At 51.1% G+C, this 18,977-nt stretch overlaps 2 protein-coding genes across 3 annotated transcripts; one reads left to right on the forward strand and one right to left on the reverse strand.

Annotated features, from left to right (window-relative positions):
- Positions 1-4,714: 4,714 nt before the first annotated feature.
- Positions 4,715-7,234, reverse strand: LOC104122130 (interferon). The gene has a single exon (XM_035889864.1). The coding sequence runs from the start codon at positions 5,785-5,787 to the stop codon at positions 4,909-4,911; it is 879 nt and encodes a 292-aa protein (XP_035745757.1). The 5' UTR covers positions 5,788-7,234; the 3' UTR covers positions 4,715-4,908.
- Positions 7,235-8,197: 963 nt separating this feature from the next.
- On the forward strand, positions 8,198-16,561 carry LOC104122131 (ubiquitin-associated protein 2-like). Of its 2 annotated transcripts, none has more exons than XM_035889863.1 (7): positions 8,198-8,733; positions 10,207-10,421; positions 11,793-11,892; positions 11,976-12,083; positions 13,579-13,646; positions 14,638-14,829; positions 16,381-16,561. In XM_035889863.1, exons 1-7 carry the CDS (start codon positions 8,634-8,636, stop codon positions 16,474-16,476), a joined length of 879 nt encoding a protein of 292 aa, XP_035745756.1. In that variant the 5' UTR covers positions 8,198-8,633; the 3' UTR covers positions 16,477-16,561. The 2 variants fall into 2 exon arrangements, with proteins under 2 accessions (XP_035745756.1, XP_009632517.2); XM_009634222.2 differs by having other exon boundaries at positions 8,206-8,733; positions 11,973-12,083.
- The last annotated feature ends 2,416 nt before the right edge of the window (positions 16,562-18,977 follow it).

Consider the following 18,977-nt stretch of genomic DNA (forward strand, 5'->3'; position numbering starts at 1 on the left):
GGTGGGGCTGCTGAGGGTTTGGAAGAGGTGCTGGAGGAGGTGGTGGGCGGTGGCGGCGGCTTGGTGCGGGTGGTTGGTGTGGAGGAGGGTGTCGGGGAAGGGGAAGGGGGCGTAGTGGTGTTGGCAGGGCTGTGGCGGGCGGGGGGCCATGGCCTGGAGGAGCTGGAGGCTGTCCCAGGAGAAGGTGTCGTCGCGGGGAGGCAGGTGGTGGCAGGCGAGGGCGGTGGCGAGAGCCGTGAGGAGGAGCAGGAGGGGCGAGGCGCCGTGCCGCAGGCGGGTGTGTGGGGCTGCGGGCGCAGGCATGGTTGGGGCTGTGGGTGGTGCTGGGCAGGCGCCTGGTCGGGCTGGGTGGTGGTGCGGGTGGGCGCTGTGCTTGGGGTGCTGCCGGGTGGCCGGCTTTATGTGGTGCCGCGGCTTTCCCTTCCTCGCTTTCTGACTGCGGCGAGTTTCCGGCTGTGGTTTTCAGTTTTGGCTGGTGGCTGTGGTGGTCTTGGGGAAGTGCGTTGGTGGGGTGGCCGTGCGTGGGGGGGCGGTGGCGTGTTGGGGGGAGGTTGGCTGTAGCGGTTGGGTGGGGGATGCGAAAGGGCTGGGGCAGAGCCCGTGCGGGCAGCTGTGCCGGGGAGGTGTGTTAGGGTTTCCCTGTTGCCTGCAGGGCAAGCTGTGGTGCCTCTTTGGTGCAGCTGCAGTTTCCCTTCCTGCCCCCGTGTCTTTTCCGCCTGTAGTGCCCTGGTGTTGGCCGTGGTGGCTTTCCCTTTCACTTGCGCCTCTCCTTTGTTTTCATCTTGGCTGTTCTTTTCTTTTCGTGTTGGGCAGGGTTGTGAGGTGATGTCACTAGGCAGAGGCTGGGGAGCTCCCTGGTGGAGCCAGGGCCTGCGGGTGGTGGCGGTGGCGGCATCGGCATGCGGGTGAGGAGGTGTCTCTGGGTGTAGGCACTTGGGCCTTGGGTGTGTTCCTGGATGGAGCTGCCCCAGCTCCGGTGTGTAAGCTGCTGAGAATGGGGAAGGCAGGCGGGAGGAAAAGCTTGAGGAGGAAGGAGAGAGGAAAAAGGGAAGAGTTTTGCTCCTCCCGCTGCTGCGTTTGTTGGGTGCCTGCCTGTGGTGCCACGCGTGTGGCCCTGTAGCAGGGCTCTTGCTGTGTTTTGTCGGCCTCCTTGCGCGGGGTGGCTGGCGAGCAGAGAAGGCAATGTGCCCCCGTAAGCGAAGGGTCTTGCGTTTGGGATGGGCCGAGCCCCTGCGCCCCTGGCGGAGGGGTGGCCGGGAGGCCTCTGGAGGTGGAGCTGAGCGGGCTGATGTAGTTGCAGAGCTGTAGCGTCGGGAGGAGGAGGTGGAGGTTGCACGCGCTGAGGTTTTCAGGTGCCTTCGAGCAGCGAGGAGCACGTTGTGCTTGCGTGAGAGACGCTGGGAGGTGTTTTGCGAAAGCTTTTGGAGGAGGGGAAGGGCGTGTGTGGCGGTGGCCGGGTGGCGGCGGTCATGGAGCCAGGCAAGGTTGTGTGTGTGGGTGCTGTGCTTGGGGTGCTGGCACGTGCGCGATGATTTGGTGTCGGTAGGTGCCATGAGGGCAGGAGGCAGGCTGATGTTGGAGGTCGCCCGTGTTGCCCTAGAGCCGTTGGTGCTGCAAGGTGTTTTGAAGCAGGGCAACGAGAGAGCTGGCGTTGAGAAACGCCCCAAGTGGGGTTAGGGTTTCCCTGTTGCCTGCAGGGCAAGCTGTGGTGCCTCTTTGGTGCAGCTGCAGTTTCCCTTCCTGCCCCCGTGTCTTTTCCGCCTGTAGTGCCCTGGGGTTGGCCGTGGTGGCTTTCCCTTTCACTTGCGCCTCTCCTTTGTTTTCATCTTGGCTGTTCTTTTCTTTTCGTGTTGGGCAGGGTTGTGAGGTGATGTCACTAGGCAGAGGCTGGGGAGCTCCCTGGTGGAGCCAGGGCCTGCGGGTGGTGGCGGTGGCGGCATCGGCATGCGGGTGAGGAGGTGTCTCTGGGTGTAGGCACTTGGGCCTTGGGTGTGTTCCTGGATGGAGCTGCCCCAGCTCCGGTGTGTAAGCTGCTGAGAATGGGGAAGGCAGGCGGGAGGAAAAGCTTGAGGAGGAAGGAGAGAGGAAAAAGGGAAGAGTTTTGCTCCTCCCGCTGCTGCGTTTGTTGGGTGCCTGCCTGTGGTGCCACGCGTGTGGCCCTGTAGCAGGGCTCTTGCTGTGTTTTGTCGGCCTCCTTGCGCGGGGTGTCTGGCAGAGAAGGAAATGTTCCTATGTCACTAGGTTTTATGAGGGCAGGAAGCAGGCTGATGTTGGAGGTCCGTGGCTCTGAGAGTAGAGGTAGTGGCAAGATTTTTGGGAAGTCCTTTGATGGGTTGGTCTTATCTGGTGAGTGTACTGGCGATATTTTGCCAGTGATGTATTTTGGGAGGCATTTTTTGGACTACGTCAGCTTTCTTGGTTGAGTGGGCGATACGAAAGCGTATGGGATATTTACACATGGGGCATTTGTGCTGCTGCTGTGGTTTTTTTTGTGGTTTCCTTCTGGGCTAGCGCTCATGCCTGGTTTGTTCCGCTGAATTTCCCCTTCTTCCTAAGTCTCTTTTCCTTATGTAATACTCTAGTATTGGTTGTGGTTTTTTTACTTTCGGTATGTTCGTCATCTTTGTTTTTGTATGAATACATCATTTCTGTTTACATATTGGGAGATTTGTAATATTAAGCATTTCTCGGGAATGTCAGGAGCTCTCTGAGTCCCGGTGTTCTTTGATGAGGTGGCTCTGGGTCTCTTCCTTTGCACACTGAACCTTTATTGATCAAGGTTCTACAGTTCTTTTGCTTCCCTTGTCTCATTGTGAACCTCATTGTGATGGGGGATGAGAAGTCTTTTGTAAGCCATTGCTTATTGGAGAATGGAGGACATGCAGACAGAATTGTTCTGATGATTTTTTCTTTTTGCTAGTTTTGGAATTTTTCGTGACCACTCTCTCATTGTGCTGCACAGAGGAAAAGGTCCTCTACAAAGAATTCCATTCTTCCAATTTCCATTTTTTTTCCCAGTGAAATGCGTGCTTCTTATGTTGTGCCCTCATACTACTGGAACTTCTCAGTTTCTCTCTCGTTTTTTGTTTTTGTTTTTTTAAATCACTGTTCATGCATCATTTCGTTCCATGTTTTAAATTCTTTTTCAATGGTCTGTTTTGCTCTGGAGGTCCCACGTGTGATCTGGTGCTGAGGGTAGGTGGTGTCAGAGGAGGTTGCTGATGGCCTTGTCCAGTGATGCTTTTGGATATGTCTCCAGGAATAGACATCCCACAACCTCCCTGAACTCTATTCTGGTGTTGCTTCACCGTCATGTTAAAGATCATAACAATGTGTTTATTCTTCCATGTTTGAATTCCCTGTGTTCCAGCTTGTGCCATTACCTCTCTTTCTCTGTTTTCATGTCCGAGGAGGCTTTCCTTTCCCCAGCCACCTCAGAAGACAGAGCCAACGTGGTCCGCCCTGCCTGATGTCACAGGGTATTTCAGGTTAGAAGGGACATTGGGAGGACTGTAGTACAGCCTGGAAGTTGCAGCTTGAGGGGTCCTGCTGTGTACCTGAATATATTTGCCCCCCCCCTGTTTTCTCACTCTCCAGTTGCATGGGAAGTGCCCATTGGTGTTTGCACAGAGCAGCGTGCTTGCAGTGATGTGGTGGTGGAGGTGATGTGACTGAGCACGGAGAACAACCTTTTTGGCCAGAGCTGCTGAACATTTGTGTTGTCTTGCTTGGGCTCACCTGGGGAGGACAAATCACCCAGGGCAAATATTTTTGGGGTGGTGGCTGAAGGGCGAAGGAGCAACTGGTGCTGCTGGTGCGTGGGCAGTTTCCTTCATAGGGAATGCTGTGCTGGTCCGTGCTGATTGGTTTGGACCATGTTGGGTGGTGGTGTTTGGGGGATGTGTCTTTTTGTTTGCTAAGGATGTGTTGAGGTAAAGAAGGCCTAGGCCAATGTGCGCTCTGTAGGGAGGCAGGTCCCCATGGCATGTGAGCACAGGCAGGAGCGTCCTGCACCAGTTGTGCTTGTAAGAGAGCGATGAGCAGTCCTGGGCATTGCCTCTGTCTTTTGTAGCTTTTTGGTGTTTCTTGGGTGGGATTGGTAGCACTGGGGGGCCTGTTCGTTGTCGAAATGTGCACAGGCCTTGGTGGGTCCCCTCCTTGCTTCTTTGAGGTGCACCTTTTCCATGCCACCCTGCTTGGTCCCAGGCAATGCTGCAGCATTGCTGAATGGTTGTTTGTGATGGGGTGGTGTTTTGGAGGTGGCTTGGCAATGGGAGGGGGATTGGGAAGGGGGCGAGTGGTTGGTGGGAGAGGAGGAGCATGCAGGGCAGGCATCATGCCATCTGGGCGAGTCTGTTGCCAGATGAGGACCATGGTGGTTCCCTGGGAGTGGCCTGATGTCCGGAGCCTTTGACCAGGGCAGGAGGCATTGGTGGGACAGGCTGCAGGAGGGAGGCTCATCCCTGCCTGCCTGCAGAGACCCTGTCTTTGCCTGTGAGGTAGATGCATGACGACCACATCTTTTTTTTTTTCTTCTTTTTTGTTTTTGCAGAAAGTCTTTATTTCCAACAGGTGAATAAATAATAAATATAGAAATGTAAAAATTAAACACCAGCCAAATAAACAAATGAATAAATAAATAGATAAATAAATAGAGTTCTTTGATAAATAATAATTGGTGTGAAAGTCCTGCAGTGTCCATGGGGACCTTCCCCTCCATCAGGGGAGGTTGCAGTCTTGACAGGCCAGGTAGCGCCATGGGTAATGAATACAGCCCTCTCCCCATCGCCTTCCGGCTGTCCATGAGCATGCAGCACAGCAACTTCCTCCTCCTTCCTTTCCAGCAACGGAGTGGCCGCAATGCGGGCGTACGGGCTGTGCTGCAGGCTGGCCCCGGCCTCGCTGCCGTCATGCCTGTTTCCCCGTCACCATGGGCTCCTGTCGGGAAGAGGAGTGAGGAGTGCTGAGCCATCCGAGCCCCGGCTGCTGCTGCCTCCGCTTGATCTGTGGCTGCCGGTGTTGGCTGGGGATGAGCATTCGGTGCCGGTGGGTGTGGTGGAGGGCAGGAGCGGCTTGGCTCTTCATTTGCCGTAGGAGTGTGTCCACACGTTGGAAGCAGATGCGAGCTTCGAGGCGGACGTGGTCCCAGGCGCAGGCGCTGTGGTTGTGGGGGCGGAGGAAGTCCTGGATGCGTCTGAAGTATTTGTCGAGGTGGAGCAGGAGTTTGCGGGGCCCTTGCCTTTTGAAGAGCATGCTGTTGTCTGTCAGGCATTGCTCCAGGTCGTATTTGTAATGCTGGAGGTTGTTGAGGAGGCGGTGGCGTGCCTGGGCGTCCCAGTGTTGGGGGGTGCTGGGGCTGCTGAGGGTTTGGAAGAGGTGCTGGAGGAGGCGGTGGGCGGTGGCGGCGGCTTGGTGCGGGTGGTTGGTGTGGAGGAGGGTGTCGGGGAAGGGGAAGGGGGCGTAGTGGTGTTGGCAGGGCTGTGGCGGGCGGGGGGCCATGGCCTGGAGGAGCTGGAGGCTGTCCCAGGAGAAGGTGTCGTCGCGGGGAGGCAGGTGGTGGCAGGCGAGGGCGGTGGCGAGAGCCGTGAGGAGGAGCAGGAGGGGCGAGGCGCCGTGCCGCAGGCGGGTGTGTGGGGCTGCGGGCGCAGGCATGGTTGGGGCTGTGGGTGGTGCTGGGCAGGCGCCTGGTCGGGCTGGGTGGTGGTGCAGGTGGGCGCTGTGCTTGGGGTGCTGCCGGGTGGCCGGTTTTATGTGGGGCTGTGGCTTTCTTTTCATCATCACCATCATCTAGGCAGAATTTCCCTGTTTCCATTTTCAGTTTTGCTTTCTGTTTACTTTCTTCTGAGGGCTTTTGTTATGCTTGTCAAAGTGTGAGCAGGAGGTGGTTTTTTTCCCAGGGCTGCTGTTGGGGTGCAGGGGGAGCCCAGTTCCTGTGCTGTGAGGGTTTGGTGCAGCATGTGAAAGCACCGTGGTAGAGGCTTTTGGGGCAGCTGTGGTGGGGATGAGTTTCAGGGTTTCCTTTTTGTCTGTTTTTTTAGTTGTCTGTCCTGGTTTTTATTTTCAGGTTTGTCTGCCTGCGAACATCTATTTTACGCATTTCGTGCTCTCATATTATTTGTATATATGAGTTAATGCATGATTTCCTTTATTATAGACAAATATTTGTAGTTTGTCAGGGGTTGTGAGTTTCCTCTCTCTGCAAATATCTTGCAGAATATTTTTGGGGTCATCCCCCCTGAGTTATTTGTCCTCTGGGTGTTCATACTTAGAAATTAATGCATAAATGTTGCAAAGAATTTTTCATCAGCTATTCATGCAATGATTGTGATTTCTAGATTTTGGGGATTTTAATGTGGTTTGGATTTTCTTTTAGAAATTTGGCAACGTTAGGCATTTGGGAGGCAGGAGCATGTGGGAATATTTGTCTTTGACATGCTGGTCTGCTTACATCTAGAAAGCGAAAGTGGGCAGAGTCCCAAGTGCAAGTCGTCACTGCTTCCTGGGAAGCTTCCAGCAGCGAGAGTTACCGGTGGTTGCTGATACAGCAAGAACAGGGGTTTCTCCCAGGGTTTGGGAGCGTGCTCTTTTTTAATCTAACTCATTTAATTAATGTGTGTGTTGATGCTGTAAATTGTAAATGCTGTGTTTGTTTATTTTTTGTGTGTGTATTACACTAGGATATGCTGTCCTTTCTATTAGACTGGCAGGCTGCCAGCATAGCAGAATGCCTTAGTTGGTATGTGTGGTACTTAGCGACCTGCTTGGTGGAGCTTAAATCTATTACATCAGATCACTTGTCTTTTTTTCAGTCCTTTTTCACTTTTTGAGTCTCTTCGTGATGTGTCGGTTTTTCACTTCCGGTGCCTTCTCCTGCATGCCTTCTGTAGGTCAGGAAACACCCACCTTGTTTAAATAGCAGAGCATCTCTTCTGATGTTTTCCTGTGGCTGGGCATGAAGGGCAAAGATAACTGGCTTGCACTCATGTTTTCTAATGATTCTTTGTTTCAAACGCGTGTATGCACGGGTGTGTGGGATAGGGATATGCAGTGCTGATGTGGTTCTCCCCCGCTCTGAGAGGTGGTGATTCACACCAGAGCTGATAAAGTGGAATTACCTGGGAAGGAAAGGATGATAAGATATGGCACCATTTCAAGTTACAGAAAGCACCTGCAAAGCTAAATCTTTGCTGGATTATTTCATGTTTAGGTTGTATATTAGGAAAAAATTTTTCACTGAAAGGGTTGTCAAGCACTGGAATGGGCTGCCCAGGGAACTGGTCAAGTCTCCATTCCTGGAGGTATTTAAAGGACAGATGGACAAGGTGCTTAGGGACATGGTTTGGTGGTGGAATGGCAGTGTTAGGTTAACAGCTGGACTTGATGATCTGAAAGGTCTTTTCCAACCTAAACAATTCTATGATTCTATGTTCAGTGATGGAGGATCAGGAGTAGGAAATGGGGGTGATGCACAGAAATGCAGCAAGGTGGAAGGTGGTGTCAACTCAGAGAAAGCATTTGAGGTGCTGGGGAATTTGCAGAGAGGGGTGTGAAGGAGGAGGATGTTTTTCCAGTGTTGGATAATGTGTGGAAATGGATACATTAATGGTTAAAGCATTAACTCTTGATGGATTGGAGGTGGTGAGGAATAAGCCATGAGAATTAGGAGCAGAACCACTTAGTATAATACCAGACCCACATGTGGAGTTCACCCAGAGAGGGAAGGGCAAACTTTTCTCTTTTTCTCCCAAACTGAAGGCTAAATGCTGTTTTTGTTTTGCTGGGGTGTCCTGTCATCTTCAAGTGCAAGATTTCTGGGGTGAGGACTGTCTTACCATCCTGTAGAGGACCTAGAAGAGTGATCTCAGGCAGTGTTCTCCACCTTTTTTTATCATACAACCCATCAGTAAAAAATTTGTAGAGCACTTGCCCCCAATATATTTTTATGTCTAAATTACATACCTATACTGCTGTAGTAATATGTATGTTATAAAACATACACAATAAAAATTTAAAAAGTATGAGAGAAGGGTTAAACAAACATTATTTTTAAAATTTTTAAGTTTTATTTATTAATGGTACCAAGAACACTTTCTTCATGTACCCCAGTGGATTTTCTTGTGCACCCCACTTGGAAGACTACTGAACTGAGGTCTCTTGTAATGTAGTTTAAATAAATTTTCCAGTCATCTGGTAGTAACTCTTTCTCCTCTCTTTTTTTTTTTAATGTTTGTGTTGGTTTCCTAGCTGGCATTTCCACTTCCAGGAAACAGGGCATGGTACAAGAATAAAACCTTTAGACTACATCCACTTTGTGATTACGGTACTGGCCTGTCTTTAGCCCCCAATAATCTGTTGCTCTTCCAGGCACAGTCTCACTGGAAGATGACAGCTTAGGGCTGAGGGTTGGGAGGGGAAAGCATTTAGTCATTGCCTTTAACTTGCCATTAAGAGATGAAGTATTTGTATACAATATTAAAGATGTCTATAAAGTAGGTTTGTTTTGAAGTTGAGGATCCAGGTAAATCTTCAGCTCTGCTATAAGCGATAAGGTCAACTTCTGTCCAATTTCTTACGCATATAATACAGGGTTCATAAGAGCTGTCCAGCTCTGTTACGGTTGCCACTATTAATAAATGATGTTGTCTCTTTCCAAGGATTACTATGGAATTACATTCCCTGCTCCTGCAACCTTGACAGGCAGAGATGGGAGCCTTGCTAACAACCCGTACTCAGGTGAGAGCTATTTAAAGGTGAGGATGGTGAGTGAGATGTGCTGGTTTCTGAATGCAGGTCATCCTGCTGTTGCTGAAAGAGCAATTGGATTTCCCTTCTGTAACAGTTAAACCCATCAGTCCAAATTAGTCAAACAAAAGTGAGCATCTCCCTCTCAACCCTGACATTGATATTTCTTCATGGTTTTGGTTTATAATTCATATGTGACTTCTCCTGGGACTAAGTTGGATAGCCTTGGAGAATAAGTGCAAAATTATTACAAATGTAAACAGCAGAGTCATCTAGTGCCCTTCCCAAGCACATATGGTTGCTTGAAAAATATTCCATAGCTTAATTATTATTCTTGAAATTCAACTGGCTTGCTTTCCTTTTTTGGCACTGGAATAGACGCCCCCCATGAGCAGCTTCCCATACTTCATTACTGCTATTTCAGCACTTCTGTGTTCCCAGCAGGAGCTGCATCTAGCAGGTTCACCCTCCCCAGATCTAATGGACTTCATTCCCAAAAGCATGTGGCCTAAGAACCCCTTCTCTATTCCCGCTTTTGCTTGTCAGTTACCATTGTGCAAAGATGACATTAATGCCATCCAGGATTTTCAGCCAGTGGTTTTCATCCACTGCCATCTGATTACAGCTGAAAACTGTAGCCGTAGGTGTTATAATTCCTATAATGATGGTATTAAGTGTTGTCATACTTCTTGGTAACAAATAAAAAGTAATACTAGTTGGGAATGAGATAGATGTAATTGATGTATGTCACCTCCCTAAAAAACATGTGAACATGCTGCTCTGTAGGCTGACAGAAAATGCAAGTGTTCAGGAGTTTTCTGCTTTGTAATCACTTCTCTCAGGAGGCTGCTTTTAGGTTAGTAACTGAATCTCCCTTCCTACTTCTTCAATAAGGTGGCCCACGATGCAAGCCTTGCTTTCCTGGCCTTCAGCTACTGTCTCCAGAACTTTGGTGGTGTGAGGAACCAGACATCTAACTAGTCATGCTTGACAAACAAACAGACATTGACAAAAAATTGCCCATGACTGCCTGTAAATCCTAACCTGCTTTCAGCCCATGAAGCTTAGCTAATCAGTTTAACCTCCAGGAGAGTCACACTTTAACCCAACAACCATTTGCTCTTTGGCTATTTACCATACTTCTGCTAGCACGATCTGGTGCATTGCAATGATCTGATTGTAATGAACCTGCTCAGGCTGTGTGAGATAGGTAAGTATTGGCATCTCTGTTTTATCAATGGACTAGCTGTGGCACAGAGTTCTGTGCCATGAACAGGCAGTGTCCCTGTGGCCTTCAGGAACAGAGACCAGGAGAGCACTCCCCATGAACAACTGCAGGCTTTCAAGAGTAGGATATGCTCTCTTCCATAGTTGTCTACTTGTATTCAGAGGATTTGAATCCTTTGAGTCCTCCCGTTTTGAAGTAGGTTTGATAGCTGTTCTGATCAGTTCTTTCTTTCACAGGTGATGTAACAAAATTTGGCCGTGGGGATTCTGCTTCCCCTGCTCCTGCTACCACGCTTGCCCAGCCGCAGCAGAACCAGACGCAGACTCACCATACAACTCAGCAGCCCTTCCTCAACCCAACCCTGCCCCCGGGCTACAGCTACACTGGGTTACCTTATTACGCTGGTGTGCCCGGCGTACCCAGTGCATTCCAGTATGGGCCAACCATGTTTGTAAGTGTGACAGCCTGAACTGTAACCTTCCCATCGTGCCTCTCTGGTTTTGCTCTCTCCAGCCCAAACCTTCTACATCTTGGAATCATGGAATGGTTTGGGTTGGAAGGGACATTCAAAGATCACCTAATCCAACCCCTGTGTCATGGGCAGGGACATTTTTCGCTAGATCAGGCTGCTCAAAGCCCCATCCAACCTGACCTTGAATACTTCCAGGGATGGGGCACCCACAGCTTCTCTGGGCAACCTATTCCAGTGTTTCACCATTCCTGTCGTAAAAAATTGCTTCTCTGTGTCCAGTCTAAACCTACCCTCTTTCAGTTTAAAACCACTGCCCTTTGTCCTGTCACTGCAGGGCCTGGCGGAGAGTATTTCTCTGTCTTTCTTATAAGCCCCCTTTAGGTATAGAAAGGCCACAGTCAGGTCTCCCCGGAGCCTTCTCTTCTCCAGGCTGAACAACCCCAACTCTCTAAGCCTTTCTTCATAGGAGAGGTGTTCCAGCCCTTGGATCATTTTTGTGGCTCTCCTCTGGACCTGCTCTAACAGGTCCATGTCTTTCTCATACTGGTGACCCCAGAGCTGGATTCAGTACTCAGGTGGGGTCTCAAGAGAATGGATTAAAGTCACCTTCCCAGTCTGCAAGGGATCTCTAAAAACGTGCAAGCATGAGAAAATAGCTGCAGTCCCTTCCCCAAGAAAACAGGAAATTTAAAAGGCCAGAACTCATGGACTGCTATGCAGGTTACTGTAAATAGGAGACAGCTGCAGCTCATGGACTCAGTGTTCCTGAAAGCCCTTACCTCTGGAGAGACAAAGGGAGACCCAAATCTGAGTCAGTGAGCTGAGAGTGCATAGGAAATCCCTTTGAGTATGGAGTTAAGTCAGAGAGCAGTGCTGGTAGTGTCAGGTGGGAGAAGATTATTTGAGAAGAGGTGATGCTCCAGGCAAAAGGGTAGATGAGTCTATTTTAGGGACCTGTATGTCAGTGTTTTCTGAAACAACCTCAGGCAGGAATTGATGTTCCATTTGATTCTGGAGGGAGAGCAGTGTGGTTTCTATTCCTTGGGTTTGTGGATAAGAATTTGCTGTTTATATTCAGTGTATGAAAGAAATATGTGGCCTGTTCTGGCACAGGGTTGCACTGCAATCGGAGGAGCGGCTCTAGCACAAAACGTGGGGCTTGCACAAATCCACTACAGCAAGTTACTGCTGGAAGCATGAGTGTCATGTCCCATGCCATCCCAGCGCGCCCAACTCCAGATTAAATTTCTCACGTGAGGTGGAGGTGCCTTCCCCACTAGATGGCAGAGGGAGCTTGCGTTTTGTGTGCTGTTCCCCACTTAACCGCCTTTTGTTCCCTTCCTTTGTCAGGTACCTCCAGCATCTGCTAAACAGCATGGAGTCAACCTGAACACCGCGTCGACTCCTTTCCAGCAAGCAAGTGGCTATGGGCAGCACGGCTATGGAGCAGGTATGCTTACCACTGTGCTTTTCACATGAGCATCTGCAGAGCTGCTTGCACACTGTAACACCTTGTCTTGTACACACCAGCAGGCTATGATGACTTAACGCAGGGAACGGCAGCTGGAGATTACAGCAAAGGAGGCTACAGTGGGTCATCTCAAGCACAAAACAAATCTGCTGGCACTGGACCTGGGAAAGGTAACACATGAGACTTGAGGTTGCTCTTGAGTGGGACTTAGTAGGGAAAACTCCCAGTATTGCCAGTGCTGTGCAGTCAATACAGCAGCCAGCTCTAAACAGGGTCATGATCCAAGCTGTTTCTCCATCTCCCGTATACAAAATGCTTTTTTAATGGCCCAAGTCTTCCTTCTAAACCTCATGGCTGAACTTTGCGTAAGGATATGTGTGGCTGATGCGCAGCTTTGTCCACAATTATACATGGGAGAAACAGTGAGCTGTTTCCTCTGCCGAAGTTTTCTTTGCTGAAGAATGCTGGTCCTGCAGCAGTGCTGTGTTTTTGAAGCCTAAGCAGTTGGGTGCTGCTGCTGAAATGGTTGTCTGCCAAATGATGACTAGATTTGGAGTTCCATGGTAGGCACCTGAGATAGCCATGTGGTAGGGGTGACCAGGGCAGTTCACACATCTCTGGGCTGTTGTTTCAGCTGCTGTCTGTACGCCCTGTAACTCATCGCATTGTTTCATGCCTGGAAATGTTTCCTTTGTGACTGCAGAGGCTGAAGAATTTATACAGCTTAAATGAAAACTTTATTCTGCACATGCTGGTTAGACCTGAGAAATGTATACTGAACTGCTTAGCACTAACTAGTTCATCCTTGGGCTTAAGCAAATACCAAGCATTTGCTGTGCATTTGAAACACCAACTGGACTGTCTTCAGCCCAGAGCTGATCATGTTCTCCTCTGTGGAGGAGCAATCCAAAAAGGAGCAATGTCCTAGGAAGGGTATGACCTTAAGTCATACCTCTAAGTCCAGTCCTCTGATTCACTGGCCAAAGGAAGCGCTGGTTTTATTCTGATCCGAGTGAAATGATTAGAGCCAGTCTTTTGTAAGAATGTGAATAAGTGGCTGGTTTGAGAGCCACCTCGCTGGTGTTTCTGAGCCTGTGGTGGCACCAGCCAGCCCGAGTGGAAGCCATCCTGAATCAGTGATATTAATTCTCTCAGGGCAGAGGAGCATTGCAGACCTCACCCTTTCTGCAGGATGTGAAAGGCCAAGGGCTCAAATGTGTAGCAGATGCTGAGTTTCATCGCTCAGTGCACTACTGGAGAGCCCTTGAATGCTGCAGTAGAGCCAAATGCATCCCCAGTCCTAGGAGAAAGCTGGCTTTTTGTGAGCTTATATGAGAGTTCAGTGCAGCCAGCTCCTGCCTGGTGTGCACTTGAATCCACGTGGTAACTGCTGGGTCGTGGATGTGGGTGATTTACCCCAGTGGGCTGATTCCTCGCTTTGCAGCAGGAACGAGGAACCGAGCCCTTTCTTCTGTTCCCATGTGGGGTGCTGTGGGTCTGAGCGCACGGAGAACCCCACCGGACTGTCCAGCAGCAGCAGCAGGGCATGTGGTGCAGTGGCTGTGGACAAAGGTGCAGCCTCGCCAGAGGTGCCAGGAGCAAAGCATGGGGCTCAGGCTGAGTGATGGTGTTTTTCTCATTGTTGGTGGCTTTTTTGTTTTCCAGGTGTTTCTGTGACCTCAAGTAACACAGGTGTGCCTGATATCAGTGGCTCAGTCTATAACAAGACTCAGGTGAGCAACACCGGACTTTCCTCCCTCGTGGCCTGAGGCCAGGCCAATGGCTCCCCTCCTGTTCCCAGGCCGGTCGGTCTCAGGGTCAGCAGGCTGTGGCATTCCTTACTCTGGCTCTGTTTGCTCTTGGAGTCTCGCCCTCAGTCCCACCGTTTCTGCCATGTCAGCTCCTGACAGCAGCTGCTGGCATAGGTACAGTGCTCTACACTGCTGCCTGCTGCCCAGGCTGCCCCATGCGAGCTGTGTCCTGGGTGCAAATAAAATGTGATGGTGCTAATGTTTTTAGTTAAAATAGCCCCCAAAAAGCAGGTAAGTCAAGAGGCTGTTTGCTTTTCACCAGAGAGACCAGTCAGTAGTGCCTGTCCCTGTCCCATGCTCTGCTGTGGCCATTGCTCAGCTTACAGCTTCCCAGGGAAAGCAGAAAGTGCTTTGACAAGCTGTGGTGTGCAGTGGGCTTATGTCCAGCTCCCGTTTTTCTCCTCCTTGCACCCTCCGCCAGGGGAATCACTGTCTCTGGCTGTGATCCATGCTTATGGGCAGGAAGTCAGCTCTCAGCTACACACTTAGTGTTACGCATCAAGCTTTGGCCAGGGGAAAGCAAATCTTACTGCAAGTTCTTCCTGCATTTTTGTTGGGCCTCCCTGGGTAGGTCGAGGAATTCCAGGCTGAGTGCCCACAATGTGTGAAGGACTGATTTCAGGCAACTGCTGTCATCCCATGTCCCACTGAGTAAAAAGAGGACAGGGAAAAAGCGAACAAAGTAGTGGAAATAAAAATAAAATAAAATGTTGGAGGCACTAGTGCAGAAATATGGGTGAGAACAGGAGCTGAAACTTGTCTGCTGAAGTGCTCGCAGGTATTCGATATGACTTGGCTTGCTCACGGGGTTGGTGAAGTGTTCAGGTGATGTGTGTTTGGGCCACTCTTGTTCTTGTCACCGTGTGGCTGCTCACAGCAGTCTCTGACGCTGTCCCTGTTGCCTCCCATGCAGACGTTTGACAAGCAGGGATTCCACGCTGGCACGCCGCCTCCTTTCAGCCTGCCTTCTGCTCTTGGATCGACTGGGCCCCTGAACCCTGGTGCTGCCCCGGGTTATGCTCCAGCCCCATTTCTCCATATCCTGCCTGCGCATCAGCAGCCTCATTCCCAGATGCTGCATCACCATCTTCAGCAAGATGGGCAGGTGAGTTGGCCCCTTCTGCCTCTACGAGCATGTCTGAGAGCAGATTGCTCCAACCCACATCCCAGCAGGGTCTTGGGGGTTTTTGCTTCCTTCTGGCTTTTGCTTTGCTCATTGGGAAAGGGCCTTGACAATAATTGCAGGCCGAGAGACTTGATACCATTGATCATCTTGGTGAGGGAACCTCATGAAATTCAGCAAGGGGAAGTGCAAAGCCTGCCCCTGGGGAGGAACAACCCCATGCACCAGTATATGCTGGGGACCGGAGCAGCTTGACAGAGAAGGCCCTGGGGGTCTTGGTGGACACCCAAGCTTATCATGAAGCCAACAATGTGCCCTTGCCACAGAGGCAGCCAGTGGTGTCCTGGGCTGCAGTAGGCAAAGTGTCGCCAGCAGGCCGAGGGATCTGATCCTTCCCCCTCTGCTCAGCGCTCGTGAGGTCACACCTGGAGTCCTGTGTCCAGTTCTGGGCTCCCCAGTACAAGAGATACATGGATGTATTGGAGAGTCCAACAAAGGGCCACAAGGATGATGAAGGGACTGGATCATCTCTCCTATGAGGAAAGGCTGGGAGAGCTGGGGCTGTTCTGTCTAGAGAAGAGAAGGCTCAGGGGGGATCTTATCAATGTATATAAGTACCTGAAGAGAGGGTGCAAAGGGGACAGAGCCAGGCTCTTTTCAGTGGTGCCCAGTGACAGGACCAGAGGAGTGGGCACAAACTGAAAGACAGGAGGTTCCCTCTAAACATCAGGAAACACTTTTTTACTGGGATGGTGACCAAGCCCTGGCACAGGTTGCCCAGGGAGGTTGTGGAGTCTCCATCCTTGGAGCTGTCTGGACGTGGTCCTGAGCAACTGGCTCTGGATGACCCTGCTTGAGGAGACGGGGAGAGGGGTTGGACCTCGAGAGGTCCCTGCCAGCCTCAGCCAGCCTCCGATTCTGTGAAGAGGCCATCCTGACGTGGGGTGTGGGGAGATGGGCTGTGAGGTGTGACACTGAGGCAGGTGCTGCTGTCCCCTGGCTGTGGCAGGAGAGCAGGAGATGAGCACTTGTACTGTAACTCTGGGGGGAAAAGCAAGCATCCCCTTACAAGTCGCATGTTGGCTCCAATTTCTGATTTGGTTTCACCAGCCCCTGCGTTTCCTTTCCTCGCTGTAAATGTTCCCTGAAAAAACAGACCGTTCTGCCTTAGAGTCCAGAAAAAGGAAATGACTTCTCTCTCTGAACGTGTTGACATCTTTGGCTGTTTGTACCACCACCGTTCACCTTGAGAGAGCTCCTTTGCTGTCCCCAGTCCTGCTCCTTTCCTTCCCTGTCTTGGGGGGGGTGGCTGGGGTGGCAGTGGGATGGTACCTCCCCGCACTCCTGCTCGGTGTGTCTGTGGCCGTTTGTCCCAGATTGCAAGACATGGAGATGTTGCAGAGCAGAAACAGTTCCATTCAGGGGGGAGCATTGCTACGGTGGTAGGTGTCAGGGTTGTCCTCAGGGGCAGCAGCTCTTCTGGTGATGTTCAGATGGGAGCACTGATGCCCGTGATGCCTTTCTGATTTCTAGGGTGGATCTGGCCAACGCAACCAACCCAGCACCATGCAGCAAAAGTCTCAGGCTACCAAAACCGCCTATGGCACTTCTCCATACTGGACAAACTAAATCCGGAACCGGGGAGGGGGGAGAGAATGAAAGGAGAGGAGGGGGAAAAAAAAAAAGAAAGAAAAAAAAAAAGAAAAGAGAAAACGAAAAAAAGCCGAAGCCCATTCCTGGAATTATTAGGAGAAGAAGTAACTGCTCAGCCAAACGTCTGTGCGGGGAGAACTGCAGCCAGCCAGCCATCCTCTGTGTGACTCACCCGCTTCCTCTTTGAGTTGCTGTTGTATGTAATATATTTATGTATGTATTTGTAAATGTAATAGAGCCTAAATGTGGTTTTCTGCATCTTGCAGCCTGTTTTATTTTCTTTGTAGGAAAACTAATTATTCATTTCCCATCTGCACCAGGGCATCCTTCCTTGTTTTTTTTTAAGCTCTATGGGCTTTATAACTCGGTCAAAGACAAACTGCACCATTTTTTTGGAGCTGAAGCCCATTTATTTAATGCAGTTCTAAATTCAAGCAAATAAGGAGACCTGTGCGCCCCCCCCCCAAAAAAAAAGAAATCAAGATGTGTCCTGTTGGTTTGATTTTTTTGCCCCCAGCCTCCAATATAGCTATTACTTTAAAGAGAAAAAAAAGTTCTGTGGGCCTTCCCCTTTCTTTCGTCTCCCCCCTCCCTCTTGCTGTGGAAGATGAACTCTCATGGGCAGTTTGGTCACTGTGGCCCAGAGCTACAGCCTCACCTTTTTATTTTTCAATTTTTGAATAATAATAAAAAAAAAAAGACAGGGTTTGGGGGTTTTTTTGTGGGGTTTTTTTTGTTTGTTTGTTTCTCTAGCAAGAGACTTCGGATGGCTCAGTGTGTCCTGGAACCTCCTTTGCATCATTAGAGGCAAAAATTATGTAGCGGTTTCTTAAATAAAAGTATAAGCTGTGTCTTGTACCTCTTTTTGCCCTGAGCCACCCTGCCCAGGAAAGCCAGTTACTGGATGGAAACGTCACCTGTCCTTCCCCACTTTTTTTAAAACAAAGACCCTGGAGGCCACTCCTGGTCCTTCCTGTCCTGCACCAGTCTGGTGAAATGTTTTAGGAGTTTCATTTCTTTTTAGCCCTTCCTCCACCTAATAAAAGATCTGAGCGTATCACTGGTGTTTGTCTGCATTTTCAAAGGCTCCAGGCGCAATTTTGCTTTTACAGCCTGTCCCTTTCTACCTGCTCCTGCAAGGAAAGCTCAGCTGGGAGGGTGAGAGCAGCAGAGGGGTCTGCAGGGGCTGCTGGCTGCCACGGCAGAGGTGAGCGCACCTTCGTGTTGGGTGCTGAGCGCTCACAGGCACCTGCAGTGGGGATGGGGTCCTGGGCAGCACCGGGACTCCTGCCATAAGCATCACATCTCCGCCTTTGGGACAGAGCACCACGCCTGAGGACACCAGTCCCTGCGGAGCAGCTGGGGTAGGTAAGGAAGGGGCAGAGCTGCCCTCCCTGGCTTTGCCCATGAGGACCATGGCCTCTACCCGGAGGAAGGTCAGGGTGAGGGCTCCTGCCCCAGGCTCATCCTCCTGAGCACCCTGGCCCCGTGCAGCAGAGGAAGTGGGTAAATGTAACACCCTATGTGTCCACGAGTATGCCAGGGGCTTTTTTTGCACATCCCAATTCTGTTTCAAGACCCACAAGAAAAAAAAATATCTTTCTACCATGAGAACCACTTTTCTTTATTAGCGTCAGAGTCACCAGCTCTCAGGTCCCTTGAGGCCCAGTTGGCTTGGAAGCAGTCAGTGTCACCTCACCCTCCCTGACCTCGGAGCAGCACTGCCATTCCAGTTTTGATACCGGTGAAGCTTCAGCAGCTGCTGCAAACCCTTGCAACCCCCTGGCAGCTGCTGTCCCGCTGCCACTGGCTTCAGGGCCTGAATGTCAAGGAGGGCAAAAATGTTTCTGCAGGCTGGGTGCACAGGGGGTACAGCAATAGCACCTCACTGGCCTGTGGTCAGAGCTGCTGCCTCGCAGGAGCTGGTCTTTGAAAAACAAACTTCCTCAAAGCCATGCTCCTGTGCTTCGGTCCCTGGTTAGGGACATCACTGCTGCCCCGCGGGGCTGGGTCAGTCCTTGCTGGTGTCAGGGTCCAGCAGCAGCTGGAAGAGGCAAACAGCAACATGAGAGCTGGTGCCAGCGCGCAGCAGCCCCCCCGGCCTTCGGGCTGTTGCAGAGCAGCTGCGAGGGAGAGGCCCTGGCAAGGCCGTGGGGAGGGCTGCTCCCCCCTCCCCAGCCACGCACCTTCCATCCTCAGCAGGGGCCGGGGGCTGCCCTCTGCACCCTCCTCTTCCCCAGCGCAAGGCAGCAAAGGCAACTCCAGCACCTTCCCGACTGCTCCGGGGTCCTGCCCGCAGGCAGCCACACGCAGGCTGCCCTCCGCTGCAGCTGTGGCCAAAGGGGCTGCTCGCCCCCTCCCTTACACTGTTGGTTCCAGCAGGGCTCTTCTGCAGCCATTCCCTCTAATCCCCTGTTCCCCAAGAGCCAAGGTTCCTCAGCTGCACTCAGACACAAAAGAAAGGGGAAAGAAAAAAA

Source organism: Egretta garzetta, unplaced genomic scaffold (assembly GCF_000687185.1).
Source record: "Egretta garzetta isolate BGI_Z169 unplaced genomic scaffold, ASM68718v1 scaffold702, whole genome shotgun sequence".
Classification (NCBI taxonomy): domain Eukaryota; kingdom Metazoa; phylum Chordata; class Aves; order Pelecaniformes; family Ardeidae; genus Egretta; species Egretta garzetta.

Excerpts from the sequence above, each read along its gene's own strand:
- LOC104122131 (XM_009634222.2), top strand. The coding sequence starts at position 8,634 with ATGATGTTGTCTCTTTCCAAGGATTACTATGGAATTACATTCCCTGCT. Across the intron at positions 10,422-11,792 it reads AGTATGGGCCAACCATGTTT|GTACCTCCAGCATCTGCTAA; the intron begins GTAAGTGTGACA and ends TTCCTTTGTCAG. Across the intron at positions 14,830-16,380 it reads ATCTTCAGCAAGATGGGCAG|GGTGGATCTGGCCAACGCAA; the intron begins GTGAGTTGGCCC and ends TCTGATTTCTAG.
- LOC104122130 (XM_035889864.1), bottom strand. The coding sequence starts at position 5,787 with ATGATGGTGATGATGAAAAGAAAGCCACAGCCCCACATAAAACCGGCC.